The sequence below is a fragment of the Oncorhynchus clarkii genome, chromosome 19 (assembly GCF_045791955.1).
Source record: "Oncorhynchus clarkii lewisi isolate Uvic-CL-2024 chromosome 19, UVic_Ocla_1.0, whole genome shotgun sequence".
Lineage (NCBI taxonomy): Eukaryota > Metazoa > Chordata > Actinopteri > Salmoniformes > Salmonidae > Oncorhynchus > Oncorhynchus clarkii.
In genome coordinates, this window is record NC_092165.1 from 30,053,457 (window position 1) to 30,070,289 (window position 16,833).

The 16,833-nt window shown below is 45.8% G+C and overlaps 1 protein-coding gene across 1 annotated transcript in view; it reads right to left on the bottom strand.

Annotated features, from left to right (window-relative positions):
• Positions 1–3,190: 3,190 nt before the first annotated feature.
• Positions 3,191–16,833, bottom strand: part of LOC139374203 (protein phosphatase 1 regulatory subunit 37) — a 70,690-nt gene continuing 57,047 nt past the window's right edge. Inside the window, exon 11 of the mRNA XM_071115222.1 lies at positions 3,191–3,322. Coding sequence (XP_070971323.1) covers positions 3,191–3,322 — 132 coding nt within the window. The remainder of the gene's footprint in view (positions 3,323–16,833) is intronic.

Here is a 16,833-nt window from a genome sequence, read left to right on the forward strand (position 1 = left end):
ACACACAGCAGAGGCACTGCTCTTCTGCTCCAAACATCCTCCTCTGACAAAGCCAAGAAGCTGCTCTCTCTCATTAGTGTGTGAGGACAGCATAGCAAGCCCAGAGTGAGAGCTTCCTCCTTCTTTCTCCTTCTGAAGTTAGTTTCTGCCTATTGTAATGGCAAGGCAGATTCATTAACATGCCACTGATAAGTACCAAGGAAATTATTTGGAGGAGGAGGAGGAGGAAAAAGAGAGGGAAAGTGGTGGGGCGACGGGACAATCACTCTCCCTCTTCCGGCTGGGCCATGCCAGCTTTCGGAAGTAGATGACAGGCGCTGACAGAGGGAGGGGGTGCGTTCAGGCGGGGCGGGGAAAGAGGTGGCCCAGTGAGCGCCTAGAGGACACCGCAAGGGGCGGAACGGCCCCCACCGCGCCCCGGCCTCACAACGGATCGACAGAGGGATTGTGTTGACAGGGGGGAAGAGGAGAGAAGGAGAAGCAGCCACATTTACAGCAGGGATGGAAATTCATCAAACTAGGGGAACACCTCCAAGAGCCACGCTGCAACAGCAGGCTCTGTTGAGCTCTGTGTGTGTGTTTCTGTGTGTTGCTCTCATTCCTATTGGAAAGTCAGGGCTATTTCTCCGTGATGGATGGGAGAGTTGAGGTGGTCTTCGTTAGAGCATTGCTCATTAGTAATGTATGCTACTGTCCTGTCTAATTGCTTGCCCATAATTGTCAGTGTAGGAGAAATGATCAAACTCCCTCTGACCTATTCTCCATCGGTGCTGCAGATTTCCCCTGCGCTGCAGCTTTACTACTTTGATATGTCTAAAAGTGGATATTAAGTGGGTCATTAACATGTGTCCAGCATCTGTTACGGTAACAATGTTTAATCCCAAACTAAAAGTTGCTTTCGTAAAAAATGTGTTCAGCACTTCTAAGCTCAACTACACAAGCAGTTAATTATTAATTATTTCCCCCGTTTTCATATGTGTGGGATTAAACCAAACAAATAGGTTGAATGAAGTGCTAATAGTGCAGACCCTGTGCTGTTTCTCACTGCTTTTCCCAAACGTGATAAAGGGTGTAGGTGTTTCACTCATGTGCAGCAGCTGTAGAGGACCCAACCCTACTCCCACTGTCAGTGCATCTGCTTCTGTCTCTCCGTCGTCTCGCTGCCATCAGGTTTCATACCTAGTTGATTCCAGGATTGTGGAGGCTCCGCTGGGATGGGGCCTGGCTAGAGGCTTGGAGCTAGGGTTGGACCTGGCTGTGGCTGACCTGGCTCAGGTAGGGGCTGGCTGGGGCTTGGAGGTTGGGAGGGAGCCATGGCCATGGTTGTGGTGGGTGCTGCCGATGGTGGAGATGGAGGCCTTTGTTAAAACATCAGGTGGAGTGTGTGGGTTTGGGCACAGTGAACTAAGGGGGGCAGGGGTGCTCCATGCTGCTCTGCCAATCTGCTTCTAACTCTACCACATCACCCCCTCTACACAAACACACAGTCACCGACACACCCCTGCCCGAGCTGAAAGGAAGGAGGGGGTGTGAGAGGCCACCAGGGGAAGGGACTGGCCGGCAGGGGTGTTTGGGTGGTTATCCAGGCAGTGTGAAACCCAATTCACACCCAAGGACAAAGAGGGAGAGATCATTCCCTGTTAAATACACCTGTCTACCCTCATCTGTCAATCAGCAGATCTTTAATAAACATGGATTTAGAGGAGAGGAGAGAAATAGGTTACGTTCCAAACGGCACCTTATTCCCTATGTAGTGCACTACATTTACCAGGGCCTCAAGGGGCCATTTGGGACGCAAATAGACATGAGAGAAAACAGAGGGGAAAATGGGTTTTTGTATTGGTATTTATTTGGTATTTAACAAAAAGTGCACAAAGTTTTGTAATTGTTATAGCCACAAAAAGCACAAATCCATCAGAATCACTACAAACTTCAACCCCTGTATGATTCAAAGTGGAAATGGTGTCCAGTAAGTACCGTAAGTACTATGTATTAGCCTATACATTAACAGAGTGGTTATGCAGAGAAGCATTTTGCCCACGCTCTCATTTTTATGACGTGTATGTCAAAATCAAGTAATGCCTTCCTTAGCTGCAATTCTGTCATTCCTTTTTTTTACTGCAGAAACAAATCCGTGTGACAAATATACACTTTTTTGTAAGTGTGACAAACACACAGCAACAACGAGATGACATCATCATACGTATATAAAATCCTAGCTAGAGAAATGAAGTCATATACTACAACATTAAAATAGTCCCGTTCCCTGTTGATGTGAAGCATTTTGATCCCTTCTTCCCTCAGTCCATCTAAAATAGTTTTACCAGAAGCTCCAAACCAATGATTGAAATGTTCATATCTGTTTAGAACTACATCAAGTTTCTGAACATGAATCCTAAAAATACCAGGGTACAAACTCATTATGTGAAAACTCATAAAAGAAGCAAGACAGCGCAATAAAAACAAAAGGCAAACTGCCGTCGCTGAAACTGTGTGACATACCTGAGGCTGTCCATGTGCCAATGTAAGTTAGCAGAGTTCAGTTCAGTTGTGGCTGTCATGCAGATGATGCTGTGGAACATAAGTAACAACCAGACACAAGAGTGGTCCCCTGAACATTAGTCATGACACACACACACCTTTCCGTATCAACAGAGCTTTAGTCCGCATCACACTCCGGGGACATTAAACGAGGGAGACGGGGTGGGGGGGGGGGGAGAAGAAGAAGAGAGAGAACAGCTCTCTTCATTTCTAGGTGATTCACGTCTTGAGTGTGCTTGCAATATTGCTTCATGGAAAGTGTGTGAGCCTAGGCAGGAGCATTACCCTGGGAACAGCGGGGCTACATCCAAAATGTCACCCTATTCGCTACCTAGTGCACTACTTTTGACCAAAGCCCCATTGGTCCGGGTCAAAAGTAGTGCACTACATAAGGAATAGGGGTGCTATTTGGGACATACCCCTAAGTTTCATTAGGGAGCAGAGCTCCGGCTTTATTACCCAGATTTAGAGTTTTATGGTTATCATTATTTGCCATAGAATTATTATTCGAATATATCTGCTAGTCAACTGTTTGGGATGGACATTAGGACAGGACGTCTGTGTGTGTGTGCGTGACAGAGAGTGAGGGAGAGAAAGTGTGCGTCTGCGTGCACGTGTGTGTATCCGTTTCAGTCATGTTGTGGGATTGTCAGCGGGTCTCAGAGGAGTCGGGCCACGGCAGCTCTGTTTCCGCGGCGATGCGGTGACGTGCAGCGTTCCCCGTGCAGAGCTCACTGATCTCTCTCAGTAGACTCTTCTGTGTCTCCATCAGAAAGTCCTCCTGGAAATGACAAACAGTCAAAGACACTGAGTACAGTAGAGTACAGTAGGGAGGACCACAGGATGCATATTTAATCTCCTACAGCACTGTCTTTCCATCTCGTCTTATTCTTATTTATTTATCTATTCCTTTGTGTTTCTTTGAGTTCTATATGATAGAGGGGAACTCATGAGTAAGTAGGAGAACAAACACACAGATGCTTCTTGCTGCCATGTTGTGTTTAGAGAGAGATCGAGAGAGAGAGAGAGAGAGAGAGAGATAGAGAGAGAGTAGAGAGATCTGACGCGTAGCGAGCTGGCTGGAGGACAGCATTAGAGATGCTGTTTCCTCCTCATAAATTATCGGCGTGACGACCAGCCCCTCCAGCGCACCGGTGTGATTCTTTCAGCGTTGGGGATGGAACCCTGCGTAGACCCGCTGTCATCCCGCAGTGACTACCCACCCACCCACACTCAACCGCAGCCCGAGCAAAACCCACACCAACCCAACCCATGTCCAGGCCCATGTGTTACTGTGAAGCAGAGGCAGCAGTGTATGGGTCTCCTTCTCCCTCCTCCTCCTCCTCCCCACCGCGCGGCCGGGCCGGTCTGCAGCAGAGCAGTTAATAAAGAGATTGATTATCAGGCTGTCAGGAAGTGACAGTTGGACAGGGCGTCTCTGCGTGAGTGACAGAGGGCACGCTCGCCGCACAGCAGCCAGGAGAGGAGGCACAGGCACCACACAGCCTTCCGCTCTACCGTTCCAACCGCCCTGTGCCACCCACACCCCCGGCACCCAACCCGACACCCCGCTTCAAGCCGTGCCAACACTGCTGCCTGCCGGGGGAGAGGGAGGAGGGTGAGAGAGATGGGGGCATGCAGAGCACGCTGCTCCAGCCTTCTGGAGTAGGAGAGAGAAAGACAGGGAGAGGAGGAGAGGAGAAGGAGATGAGGAGAGCAAATCAGCGGCTGGTGACTCTCACTGCCAGAGTCAGAAAGTCAGAGTTCACAGCCGCTGCCTTCTGGAGAGAGAGAAAGCAGAGAGAGAGCGCAAGAGAAGTGGGGGAGGGAGAGAGAGGGAGGGGGGAGGAGAAAGAGATGCCAGTGACAACATACTGTACTGCCGGCGAGGTCATATATGCAGTACACACACACACACACACACACACACACACACACACACACACACACACACACACACACACACACACACACACACACACAGGTTTTAGGCATTATCTTGAGTAACATTTACAATGCTCAGTTTTTTTAAACTTAAACACAGATATGCACAGCCAGTCACAGAGCGTTCTAGTGAGGATATTCCTGGCTCGGTGATAGAAGGGGAGGTGTTGAGTGCCGAGTGCACAGCCCACACCCTAATTAATGATTTAACAGCACACAGGTACGCCCAGACAGCCAGGCAGGTGCTCTACTCGTTCGCTTTGTGCTCCTCTCAGTGTCACTCCTCCCCTGCACTGAAGGCTGTCTGGGTGCTACACCTCTCCTCCTTCTGACTCTGTTTGAAGTTTGGGACCTGCCTGCCCGTCGGTCTGTCTGTCCAACAACAGCACATCCCCCAATCCCCAACACCGTCCCCCCTTTTTAATGAAATCCCAGCACTGATAACATCAGGTGACAACAGTGGATTCATCCTTTCCAGCTGAGTTGCAGCTTGCCGCATTACCCTGTTCAAACAGTGCATTGTTCAAAGACAATTAGTGTGTGTGTGTGTGTGTGTGTGTGTGTGTGTGTGTGTGTGTGTGTGTGTGTGTGTGTGTGTGTGTGTGTGTGTGTGTGTGTGTGTGAAAAAAAAGCTGCTCTCTGTCTTGAAGAAGATCAAAACAACCCCAGAGTAAAACATACAGTGAAGGTTTCTGATCTGCTCTGGCCATGCAGCGCTGTGATGAGAGAGAGAGGAGGAGAGGGGAGAGGAGCAAGGAGCTGTCCGCCTGCCATGCTCCCGAACGCAGTAGCAGACTAGAGAGGAGTGGAGCAAGGCCTCTCGCCGGATGGACGTTTCTTCTGGTAGCACATTGTGTGTAGTACTAGCATGTTCATCTCACATTGTACAGTAAACAGACAGTATAGGCTACAGCGTTCTACGTGTACTAACTGCTGTCGGTTCACACACACACACACACACACACACACACACACACACACACACATACACACACATACACACACACACTTCTTATTCTGAACACTGGAAGCATCTACCTAAGAGGGGAGACTACCTACTTAGTAATAGTCATTTTTATTTGTTTTACAATACCATTGTCAGATTTTATTTTGACCATGGGAAAAAGACCATCTGTAAAGATTGTGAATGTGGGTTCAATTGGAATATATGGAGTATACTGGAGTATACTGTGTAGCCCAGCTCCCTTCTGACACACGAGGTTGACACACCGCAATAATGACCATATGCTGTATAACGAGCATGAAACGTTTTATACAAAGGAGCAGCGTGACCACCACACTGGAGCTACACCCCATCCTCGCTCTCTGCCACGGGGAAACACAGAAACCGTCACAACCATCAGACAATGTGTATGACCACCACACTGGAGCTACACCCCATGCTCGCTCTCTGCCACGGGGAAACACAGAAACCGTCACAACCATCAGACAATGTGTATGACCACCACACTGGAGCTACACCCCATGCTCGCTCTCTGCCACGGAGAAACACAGAAACCGTCACAACCATCAGACAATGTGTAGGACCATCACACTGACATGTTAATAAGATCATGGCGATGAGTGTATCAAGAGTGTAATGATTTAGGATGACTGTGGCCCCGAAGAAAAAGGACCCGGACTCCAGAAGACTCCAGAGATGATCAAATTGTGCTTCTTTTCTGTAGGAGGCAACGTTTATGGTTTCTATGTTAGAGTACATAACATTCTTGCATTAGTATGTCATATGAAAACAGACCTAACGGCGTAATTGTTGAAGTCGATTCACAGGGCATCAATCTGGAATTCTGAATACAATCACAATGCCTTTTACAATACGCGCTGTGTGTGGCACATATCAGTCTCACATATCGCACGTTGGTACATAAAACCACTATACAGGTTTTATAATATTCACAATGTGTAATGAATGTGATAGCAACAGTATGCCTATCCTGAATGCAATTGCAATGCCATCTTCAATGGGTCACCAGCTCTTATGCTAGGTTGTCAGTCTTCCACCACTATGTCACATGGGTGCAGCAACAAAGTGTTAGGGAAGGTTATCAATGCAAAATGAACATGGCTGTGAGAGGAATGTAAATACAACAATATCCAACACTTAAATGGTGCCTCAGAGTATCAGGACTATCTATCACCCTTGCAGTTCACATGCGTAACACTTTCTTTCGATAGTTCGTCTGTAGGTGCTCCACAGACTATCAAAGGGAAAAGGGATTCAAACCAGCGACCTTTCGGTTAATGGACCTACACTCTTAGGCTTCTTGCTATGCTACCTGCCGTCCCTTATCAGTTACATACCAGTAACTTATCAGTAACATGCCAACTGTATGTCTGTTGACTTTCAACAAGAAAGTGTCTGTAGTCCGTCTAGAGATGTTCAACAAACTGTATGTAGACTAAGTAGCATCTCAACTGTATATGTCATCATTATCAACGCCCTCCATTTGGCAAATCTGACCAAAACTCTATCCTCCTGATTCCTGTTCACAAGCAAAAAGTCAAACAGGAAGTACCAGTGACACACTCAACATGGAAGTGGTCCGGTGAAGCGGATGCAAAGCTACAGGACTGTTTTGCAAAGACTGGAATATGCTTCGGGATTCATCCGATGGCATTGAGGAATTTATCACATCAGTAACCGGCTTCATTAATGAGTGCATTGACGACGTCATCCCCACAGTGACCGTACGTACATATCCCAAACAGAAACCATGGATTACAGGCAACATCCGCACTGAGCTAAGGCTAGAGCTGCCGGGTTCAAGGAGTGGGACGCTAATCCGGACGATTATTTTTTTAAATCACGCTATGCCCTCCGATGAACTATCAGGCAAAGTGTCAATACAGGACCAAGATCAAATTCTACTACACCGGCGCTGACACTCATCGGATGTGGCAGGGCTTGCAAATGATCACGGATTACAAAAGAAAACCCAGCAGCAAGCTGTCCAGGGAGTTCACTGGCAAGTTCGCAGACATTTTCAACCTCTCCCTGACCCAGTCTGTAATACCTAGGATGTTTCAAGCAGACCACCATAGTCCAGACCCTATCTCTACATATCTGTAGCCATGAAATGTGTTGAAAGTTTGATCATGGCTCATCCCAGACACTCTGGACCCACGGTAATTTGCAAACCACCCCAACAGATCCAAAGATGATGCAATCTCTATTGCACTCCACACTGCTCTTTCCCACCTGGAAAAAAGGAACACCTACCTGAGAATGCTGTTCATTGACTACAGCTCAGTGACTCCAGCTCAACACCATAGTGCCCTCCCTCAAAGCTCATCACTAAACTAAGGACCCAGGGATTAAATACCTCCCTCTGCAACTGGATCCTGGACATCCTGACGGGCCACCCCCATGTGGTGGGGGTAGGAAAAAACACATCTGCCACGCTGACCTTTAACACAGGGGCCCATCAGGGGTGCATGCTTAGTGCCCTCCTGTACTCCCTGTTCACCCACGACTGTGTGGCCAAGCACGACTCTAACATCATCATTAAGTTTGCCGACAACATGACGGTGGTAGGCCTTATCACCGACGACAATGAGACAGACTACATGGAAAAGGTCAGAGACCTGGCATTGTGGTGCCAGGACAACAACCTCTCCCTCAACGTCAGGATGACAAAGGAGCTGATCCTGGACTACAGGAAATGAAGGGCAGAGTCGAGAGCGTTCCTCAGTGTCCACATCACTAAGGACCTATCATGGTCCAAACACACCAACACAGTCATGAAGAGGCCACGACAACGCCTATTACCCCTCAGGAGACTGAAAGGATTTGGCATGGGCCCTCTGATCCTGAAAAAGTTCTACTGCTGCACCATTGAGAGCATCTTGACTGGCTGCATCACCGCTTGGTATGGCATCTTCTTGGCATCCGTCTGCAAGGTGCTACAGAGGGTAGTGCATACGGTCCAGTACATCACTGGGACTGAGCTCCCAGCCATCCAGGACCTCTACACCAGGTGGTGTGAGAGGAAGGCCCTAAAGGCCCTCTAGTGACCCAAGTCATAGACTGTTCTCTCTGCTAACGCACGGCAAGCGGTACCGGAGTGCCAAGTCTGGGAACAAAAGGCACCTGAACAGCTTCTACCCCCAAGCCATAAAACTGCTGAACAGTTAATCAAATGGCCAACCGGACTATTTGCATTGACCCCCCTTTTGTTCACACCCCACATTCTTGCACTTGCTTTATGTACACTCACTGGACTCTACCCACACACTCACACATACTACACTGACACTCCAACACACACACACACACACACACGCTCACACACACACGCTCACACATGCATATTGACGTCACACACACCCTCATACATAGACACACTTTCATACTCTTCACATATAATGCAGCTACTCTGTTTATTATCTATCCTGATTGCCTTGTCACTTTTATCCCTACCTGCATGTACTGTATATACCTCAATTACCTCAACTACCTCATACCCCTGCACATTGAATCGGTACCGGTACAAAATACAAATACTCCTTGTATTGAGCCTTGTGATTGTTATTTTATTGTGTTACTATTTCCTTCTTTCCCTTATTATTATTTTTTTTAAATCATGCTTTCTAACTCTCCATTGTTGGGAAAGAGCTCATAAATTAGCATTTCACTGTCAAATCTACACCTGTTGTATTCAGCGCATGTGACAAATACAATTTGATTTGACTTGATTTTCAGAATAATTCACAGTACTTAATTAACACAATAGGGAAGGTATTCTGAAAACAACCATACATTCCATACTGGCACTGTGATACAGGCATATCCGCCGCACAGCAGCAGTGTGTGTCTACACACAACAATGCCCCCCACCCGCTTGAATGGGCTTATCCTGTCTCTCTCATCCCAGTAAACACTCTTTTTGCACTCGATTGGTCGTCGGAGAGATCAATAGCCTCAGACAGAGCGAGCAGAACACCAGGGTAGGGATGGTGATGTCTCGTTGGGTTGGTTTCTTCCCTCTCTCCTTAAACCGACACAGAGCACGAGACCATTTCACACCCCCACCAAAAAAGAAAAGGAGAGATGAAAAAAGGAAAGGAGGAAGATAGGAGGAGCAGACAGAATCTCACATCCACCCCCAAAAAAGAAAGAGACAAGAGGAGACGAGGAGGAGGAGGAGGAAAAAGAGAGAGAGCTACACAGCGAGCTTTAGAAGGAAGGCAACACAGATGGACAAGTACTTTTTACGTCTGGAGCTTCTGCTGGCACGGTGCCACGGGCACAGACTCCCTTTGTTTGCCAGGCTACTAAACTAATAGACATAAAGGCAGGTTCCTGCTGGCCTGGAATTATAAAGTCATTAAGGAATCCAAATACACACACACATATATATATATATATACAGACACAAACATGCACAAGCGCGCACGCACACACACACACACACACACGCACGCACACATGCACACACACACACACGGCATACAGGGGCCAAGAGAGGGGACGAGATGACTAGGCCATACCCCTGGTGCAGTTTAAGCTAAGGTAACGTGTGTGTGTGTGTGCAAGGTTGGGGGCCTTGAGTGACTTCACTGTGAGCGTCAAACACACAAACACACACACACTCATAACTGAAGAGGAGCTGAAACACAAACCGCTCCTCTGCATCACCATACAAAGCAAACTTTTATCAAAAATACACCACCTCCACCTCATCACACTCCACAAATATGTATTTTATTTGCCAAAAACTGTTACTTTTGTTCCTCTGTAATCACAGCACTACATTGTCAAACAACGACAGTGTCATTCTTCACTATGGGTATTGTTCCCCTCCTTACATGTCTGCCTCGCCACAAAAGGATCCTCCGCGGGCTTTTGTCCCTGGTGTAATCTCAATATTATTTAAGATGGCCAGCGCACAATGGCAGCGAGAACAGGAGCCGCTTAAGCCCCTCTCCCTGAACAGTGGTCTTGGCAACTAAACTAACTCATTTGTTAGCTGTGCATTCCCTCAGACAGACCCGTAAATGGAGGCACCATCCAACTATTACAGGGGATGAACTGGGGCTGCTGCTGCCGCTGTAGGCTGGCCACACCACCATCTATAACCCCACGTGGAAAACCTTACACATGGACTGGTTCAATCCCCAACTTAGTCAGCTGCAGAAAGAGACCCTGCAGGCCATTCCCAGACACTCTGGAATGTACTGTAAATATATTCTGGAATGTGTCTTTAGAATATGGAAGCCGAATGGGATTAGTTTATTATTATTACAGTTTATTATCATCATGTTGATTTATTGTAAATGTGAAGTGTGGGTGTCATCTGACAATGAGACCCAGACGTGCCCAGAGAGAGTTACTACTAAAAAAAAACACGGATCTTTAATTTGATCACTCTTTTGTTGCAGAGAATTTCCCTACACTACAGGAAACGCAAACATGTAGTGAATGAGTTTAAAAGGGCAACTAAAGTTTGTCATTCCCACTTTGTAATGTCAGACTTGATTTTCCCTAATGAAAAAATGTATCAACCCCTACAAAACCGTCCATTAATTATAATCCACACAATAATTAACATTTCCTGTTCCTGCAGGATTCTTTTCCTGCTGAAGCTAGCTGGCTGAAATTAGGATCCTACATCTGTATACACTAGCAAACAGGCACAGGTCATGAGGTAGAAAATACCCCAATTCTCATGGACTCTAAATACGACTAACATTACAGTACCTGTCTTTAGATCAAGAGTTGTACTGTAGTGTGTTAAAAGCAGAGTGTTTATACGACTGGAAACCTCAGAAGCCTTACATACTCCATTCCATCTCCAGAAACTCATAATGTATTCTCACTATACTAAACATGTGTGGATCCAGTGTTTGTTCGTCTCTTTCTTCGTACAAAGACGAACGCGTGTGTTTTCCGACAAGGGTGCTGAGAGGCGAAATTTCAAAGGCGAAACTTGAGAGCGAAGGCTGCGCATTTACAATATTAATACATTTAAGCACGGCTCGATGGTAATACTACAGTATGCATATTTTGCATTTGTGTATGCATGTGTGTGTGTGGCATGTGTTTGTGGGTGTGTGGGTGAGAATGAGACTATGAAGAGAATCACTGATGAAAAAAAGGCTACTTTGGAGATTCTATGATAATTGGCTTCTTAAAAGGAGCTCATTTTTAACTATGTCACTGCGACTGCTGCATGACAATTAATCTGTTTGCCACTGCTTCCTTGGCATCTGTGCCAATTACTTTATATGCTAATATATGTAAATTACTAAACATTTCAGATGCCAGTTACAAGTATATGCAAGTAGTGTATTGTATTTTATTTAAAGTAATATTCTTAAAGCGGATCAACAAAGCAAGTGCTTTACATTTCGAGGGGTATATATTGTTTTTTTTCTGTGGCATTTTTCTGTGGAATTTTTCCTAGGATGTGGCAGTATTGGGTACACTGAAATATAAACACTGCAATATAAACACTTCTGTTTAACATTTACTCTCCAACTAAAACAAATATTCTTAATAATGATAATAATGATTTACATAACTATTTTCTACACAGTAAAATAAACTGTTAAAATGAAACGTTTCAGTATATAAAATCCAAACGTTTACAGCAGAACATTTCAGAGGCAATGAAATTAGAATATTATCATGTTTTTCACAACGCATGATGAAGTTAAGACAGTAGTTTCTCTGCCAAGCTGACTCTTTATTTAAATAAATAAACCTCTCCATCTAACCATGTTTACTCATCAAACCGGATGTATTCTACCTTCTTCTGCCCCATCTCAGCGTTAGGCGTATTAGAAGACAAAGCTGTGGAATTGCTCTTTTATTCTCTCTAAAGGCGACTAATGTTGTCGATATGTAAATGTTAATGAATGCACTTTAAGCATCTTACAATGCCCTTTTTCTCTTAACATAAATTGCTATAATTATCAGTGCATTTCGTTTTTCCTCTCCTGGTCTCTCTGGAGCAGTTACATCAACAGAGTGAGGTGTTGTTCTACTGTCCTACAGTATCTATGTCTACTGTAGTACTGTATACCAGGTAGACTGGCTGCTGCCTCTGCCTCTTTCTATTCTCCCAACTCAACTGAAGATGTCACTATTGTATACAGAATGGATACTCAGGAGAACCACAGCGAGCAAGAGAGAGAGAGAGAGAGAGAGAGAGAGAGAGAGAGAGAGAGAGAGAGAGAGAGAGAGAGAGAGAGAGAGAGAGAGAGAGAAAGAGAGAGAGTGAAAGAGAAAACAGAGAGAGAGAGAGAGAGAGATAGAGATAGACACTACTTGTGGGGGAAAAAAGTGTTTGCATGTTCATCTTTACGAGGACAATACGAAGCTGGATGTTTTAAACATATTTTACATTTAAAACAACTCTGGCTGCCCGAACTTTGAATGTCTGGAAATCCACTACATTTATCAAACCAAGCTTGTACTCCTTGTTAAACATGTCATATGTGGCACCTGTCCAGGTGATAATTTGCACACGAGCATGATGTGCACACTAAACAATCTGTATATCGCAACTTATTAGGCCTTTCATTCAATAGAACACAGTGGACCAATTGTAAAATATTCTATGCTCAAACACCTGAGTGAAATACCTGAATTTCTGAAGTAGCAGATCCGAATGTGGTTACAGCAAGTACTATACAGTATTTACAATGCATCACCCCAGTACAAATAAGGAGGTCAGAAACAGAGAGAATTCTACTGCCAGCCGATTCATCATAGCAATTAGGAAAAGGATTTGTTGGGTTTAATTCTCACACTTGAGTTTAACTTCAGCATTTATGGTTCTAAATGGACCCGTAAGGAAGCATTTCACTGTTTGTCTACACCTGTAGTCTACGAATCATGTGACAAATAACATTTGATTTGATTGCTGTGGTTTCCTTCTGGGCATTACATAATTATAACATCAGCAGATTAGGGGACGTTATGACGCAATAGCTATATGGTGAGGATTGTTCTATTTGGAAAGAAGCAGAGGAATGGATAAATGGAGAGAGATAATCACGGCGATAAAAAGAAGAGAATGAATGTAAATAGATTTAAAATACATTTGCGTACACACGAACACCTCGACCAGAGTTTCCAGAGTGTTATGATGAGAACTTAGAGCAAAGCCTCTCTCCTAATTTAGCGACCTTAGTCCTCCTCCCTGTCTTCCTCCTCCTCCCTCTCTCTGTCTGTCTGGTGAGCTCCTGCGTGCATCCCTCTCTACATGTGTCACCGTTGTGAGTTTTTATCTGTCCTCTAACAGCGGCGCTCACACCCCTACCTGTCATTAGGGAGGGGAGGACACAAGGTTGAAGAAGGTCTTGATTAACACATTATCACGGAGTGCGTGTGTGTCTGTTTGTGCGCGTGTGCGCACGTGTTTGTGTGTGTCAAGAGGGTCTAGATTCACACAGATGATCACAGAGCCCACCGCTGTGACCTCGGGCCGTGCTCGAGCACCACCGGCTGTAGCTACAGCTCCTTTAATTGATCTCGGCAAGATGTCTTTTTTTATTTCACATTTACATATCAGTGCTGTTAAAGCCAGCTCTGGGTGGGCGTGGAAGGGCTTGTTCTCCATGCAAAACTCTTTTTGTTTTGCTCCTCCTACGACTGACTGATTCCTTTGCCTTCCATCCACAACATGCCTTCACAGGTGTTTAATGAATTAGCCCAGAAATCATAGTACCTGTTATTGTGTTTTTACAGGTGAATATGCATCCAGGCTATTTAAAACGCTTCACGTCTGTCCGTGACATTTTAAAAATGGACTCCCCGAGGGTAAACTTTGCCAATTGCCTTCCCATTAGTTTTGTCTCTGTGTTTTAGGAGAGGGGTTGGATTACAGACTCTTCTAAAAGCCATACTGCTTAGATAAAACAGAGCACCCTGCCTCGGCTGGTCTCTTGCACTGTGACATTTTCATTAAAGGCTTAAAAATGGAGAGAGAAAAAGAGGAATTAAGTGCTGTTGTTTAAATGCCTTTGTTCATTTTTCAGGTGGTATGACAATAGCACTAGTGTAGGGCACACTGTAGAGAGAGAGAGAGAGCAGTTCACTCTCTTTCTTTCTCTTTTGCTCTCTCTGCATCTTGCTTTGCTTTTTCATTCCTTCCTCTCTCTAGTTCTCGATCTCACTCGCTCCCTCTCAACTCGCTCCCTCTCAACTCGCTCCCTCTCAACTCGCTCCCTCTCAACTCGCTCCCTCTCAGTCTCAGTCTCAGTCTCAGTCTCACTCTCTACCTCTCAGTCTCAGTCTCTCCCTCTCAGTCTCCCCCTCTCAGTATCTCCCTCTCAGTCTCTCCCTCAGTCTCTCAGTCTCTCCCTCTCACCCTTTCAGTCTCTCCCTCTCTCTTCTGTTGCGGTGTACAAAGATTATGCACCGTCCGGCATCGCTGCCGGTAAAGCGCCATCTGTACGGAAGCGTGGCAGGCGCCGTAATCCGCCTGACGCAGGTTGTCGTGGAGACGGATGGCAGGGCTAGTTCGCCGCAGGTGTGAGAGCCGGTGCCATGGGAGTGGGAGCGTAACCCTTCCAAGGGGATGGAGACTGGTGAGAAGGTGTGAGAAGGGGGGGGGCACTAAGTCTCTGACACCCAGGAAGACTCACGGAGAGGAAGCACCACCATTCACCATCCCTCTCTCTCTCTCTGCATCATCATCACATACATCTCTAATGCTCCTCTATGTGCTTTCAGTTTGACTTTAAAAAAAAAACATAACTATGGTGTAACTCTGAGAATCCGCAGCGTAATGCTTTAATATAAATGTTGGTGGATAGTTTGAGGACAGGACATGGTGCAGTAGCCCCACTTACTCAACCTTGTTCCAGGATGTTGCTACAGAAAAAGGCCTCCAGTGTAAAAAAACAAAATGAAGCTCTCTTAAACGACATAGCAGAGCTATGATGCTCAGCTGGGGCCTCGTTTTTGGGCTGCGGCCCTCACACAACAATCCAGTGATTGAGGTGCCTATGGAGTACCATTGATTCACCACAACTCACAAACCAATCAGCTGCCCAGGCATATACTTACACAACTTACAATCATTTTAATGCAAATGAGAAGCACACCACAACTTGCCGTGTTATGTCAGATGTAAACACTGCTGTGGGCCGCAGCTATTACATCGACATGTTAGTCATTTAGCAGATGCTCTTGCCCAGAGTGACTAACAGTTTGTAAGTCACCTTGAGGTAGCTAGGCGAGACAACCACATATCTCAGTCATAGTAAGCACATTTCTCCCCAATACAGTAGCTATCATGAAAGTCAGTACTAGTAGAAAAAGTAAGTTGATTAGAAACATGTTTATTTTATATTTCAGCAAATGTATGTTGGTTTCAACTATACAGTGTGTTGAATCAGTGCATGATGGTACAGGTCCACTGATTACTGATTACAATATACCATTTATCCTTAAATCATTTCATCTATGGGAGCTTCAACTGGCAGGGCAAGTCAATGTGTGCACATTAAAGGTCAACTCCCAACGGAATACTCACTATAGAGGAGCAGTATGCCGTACGTACTACTTCAGTGGTGGGTTACATGTTTCCCTATGTAGGTGAGATATAAAAAAAATAGGTCAGGAGTCAAAGGAAAAGGCGACATTTGAAAAAGGTACCACTCTCTGCTGCCAGCCTAAAAGCATACAAATTGCTGTTGATGAGTTTTTGTATTGGGTGTGCGTTTATCCGGCGGTATCCTGGGCTTCCATGGAACAGCGAGACCCTGTGTGCGCACACACACACACACACACACACACACACACACACATGCAGGGCCGGGTTCTTCAGGTGTTCATTTGAATAGAAAGAGCTGAACGAGGCCTTGCGTAATTGATCCCCTGGGAGAGAGGATGTCTAAGCCTGCAGAACCCACTTCTTCCCCAATTACACACACAAGGCACGCGAATACACAGGCACGGGTACAATTGTACACGCGCGCACACACGCACACACGCACACACGCACACACACACACACACACACACACACACACACACACACACACACACACACACACACACACGCACACACACACAAACACTTCCCAAAAGCACAGCCAGGACCAATCAGATTGTTCAAATCTAAACCAACTCCAGGGCAACCACTATGTCCATACAATTAATGATACTGTATGTAAACATTGTTCAATGGGAGTCTTTTCTCAGCAACAAACCCACATGATGGCTATCAAAATGGCCTCCACATGCCTCATCCTATCCTATCAGGTCAGAGCACAGCACAGCCCAAGCCATGCGGTCTCATTCATAGACGTTGCATCCCAAATGGGACCCTATTCCTTATATAGTGCACTACTTTTGACCAAAGAAATGCA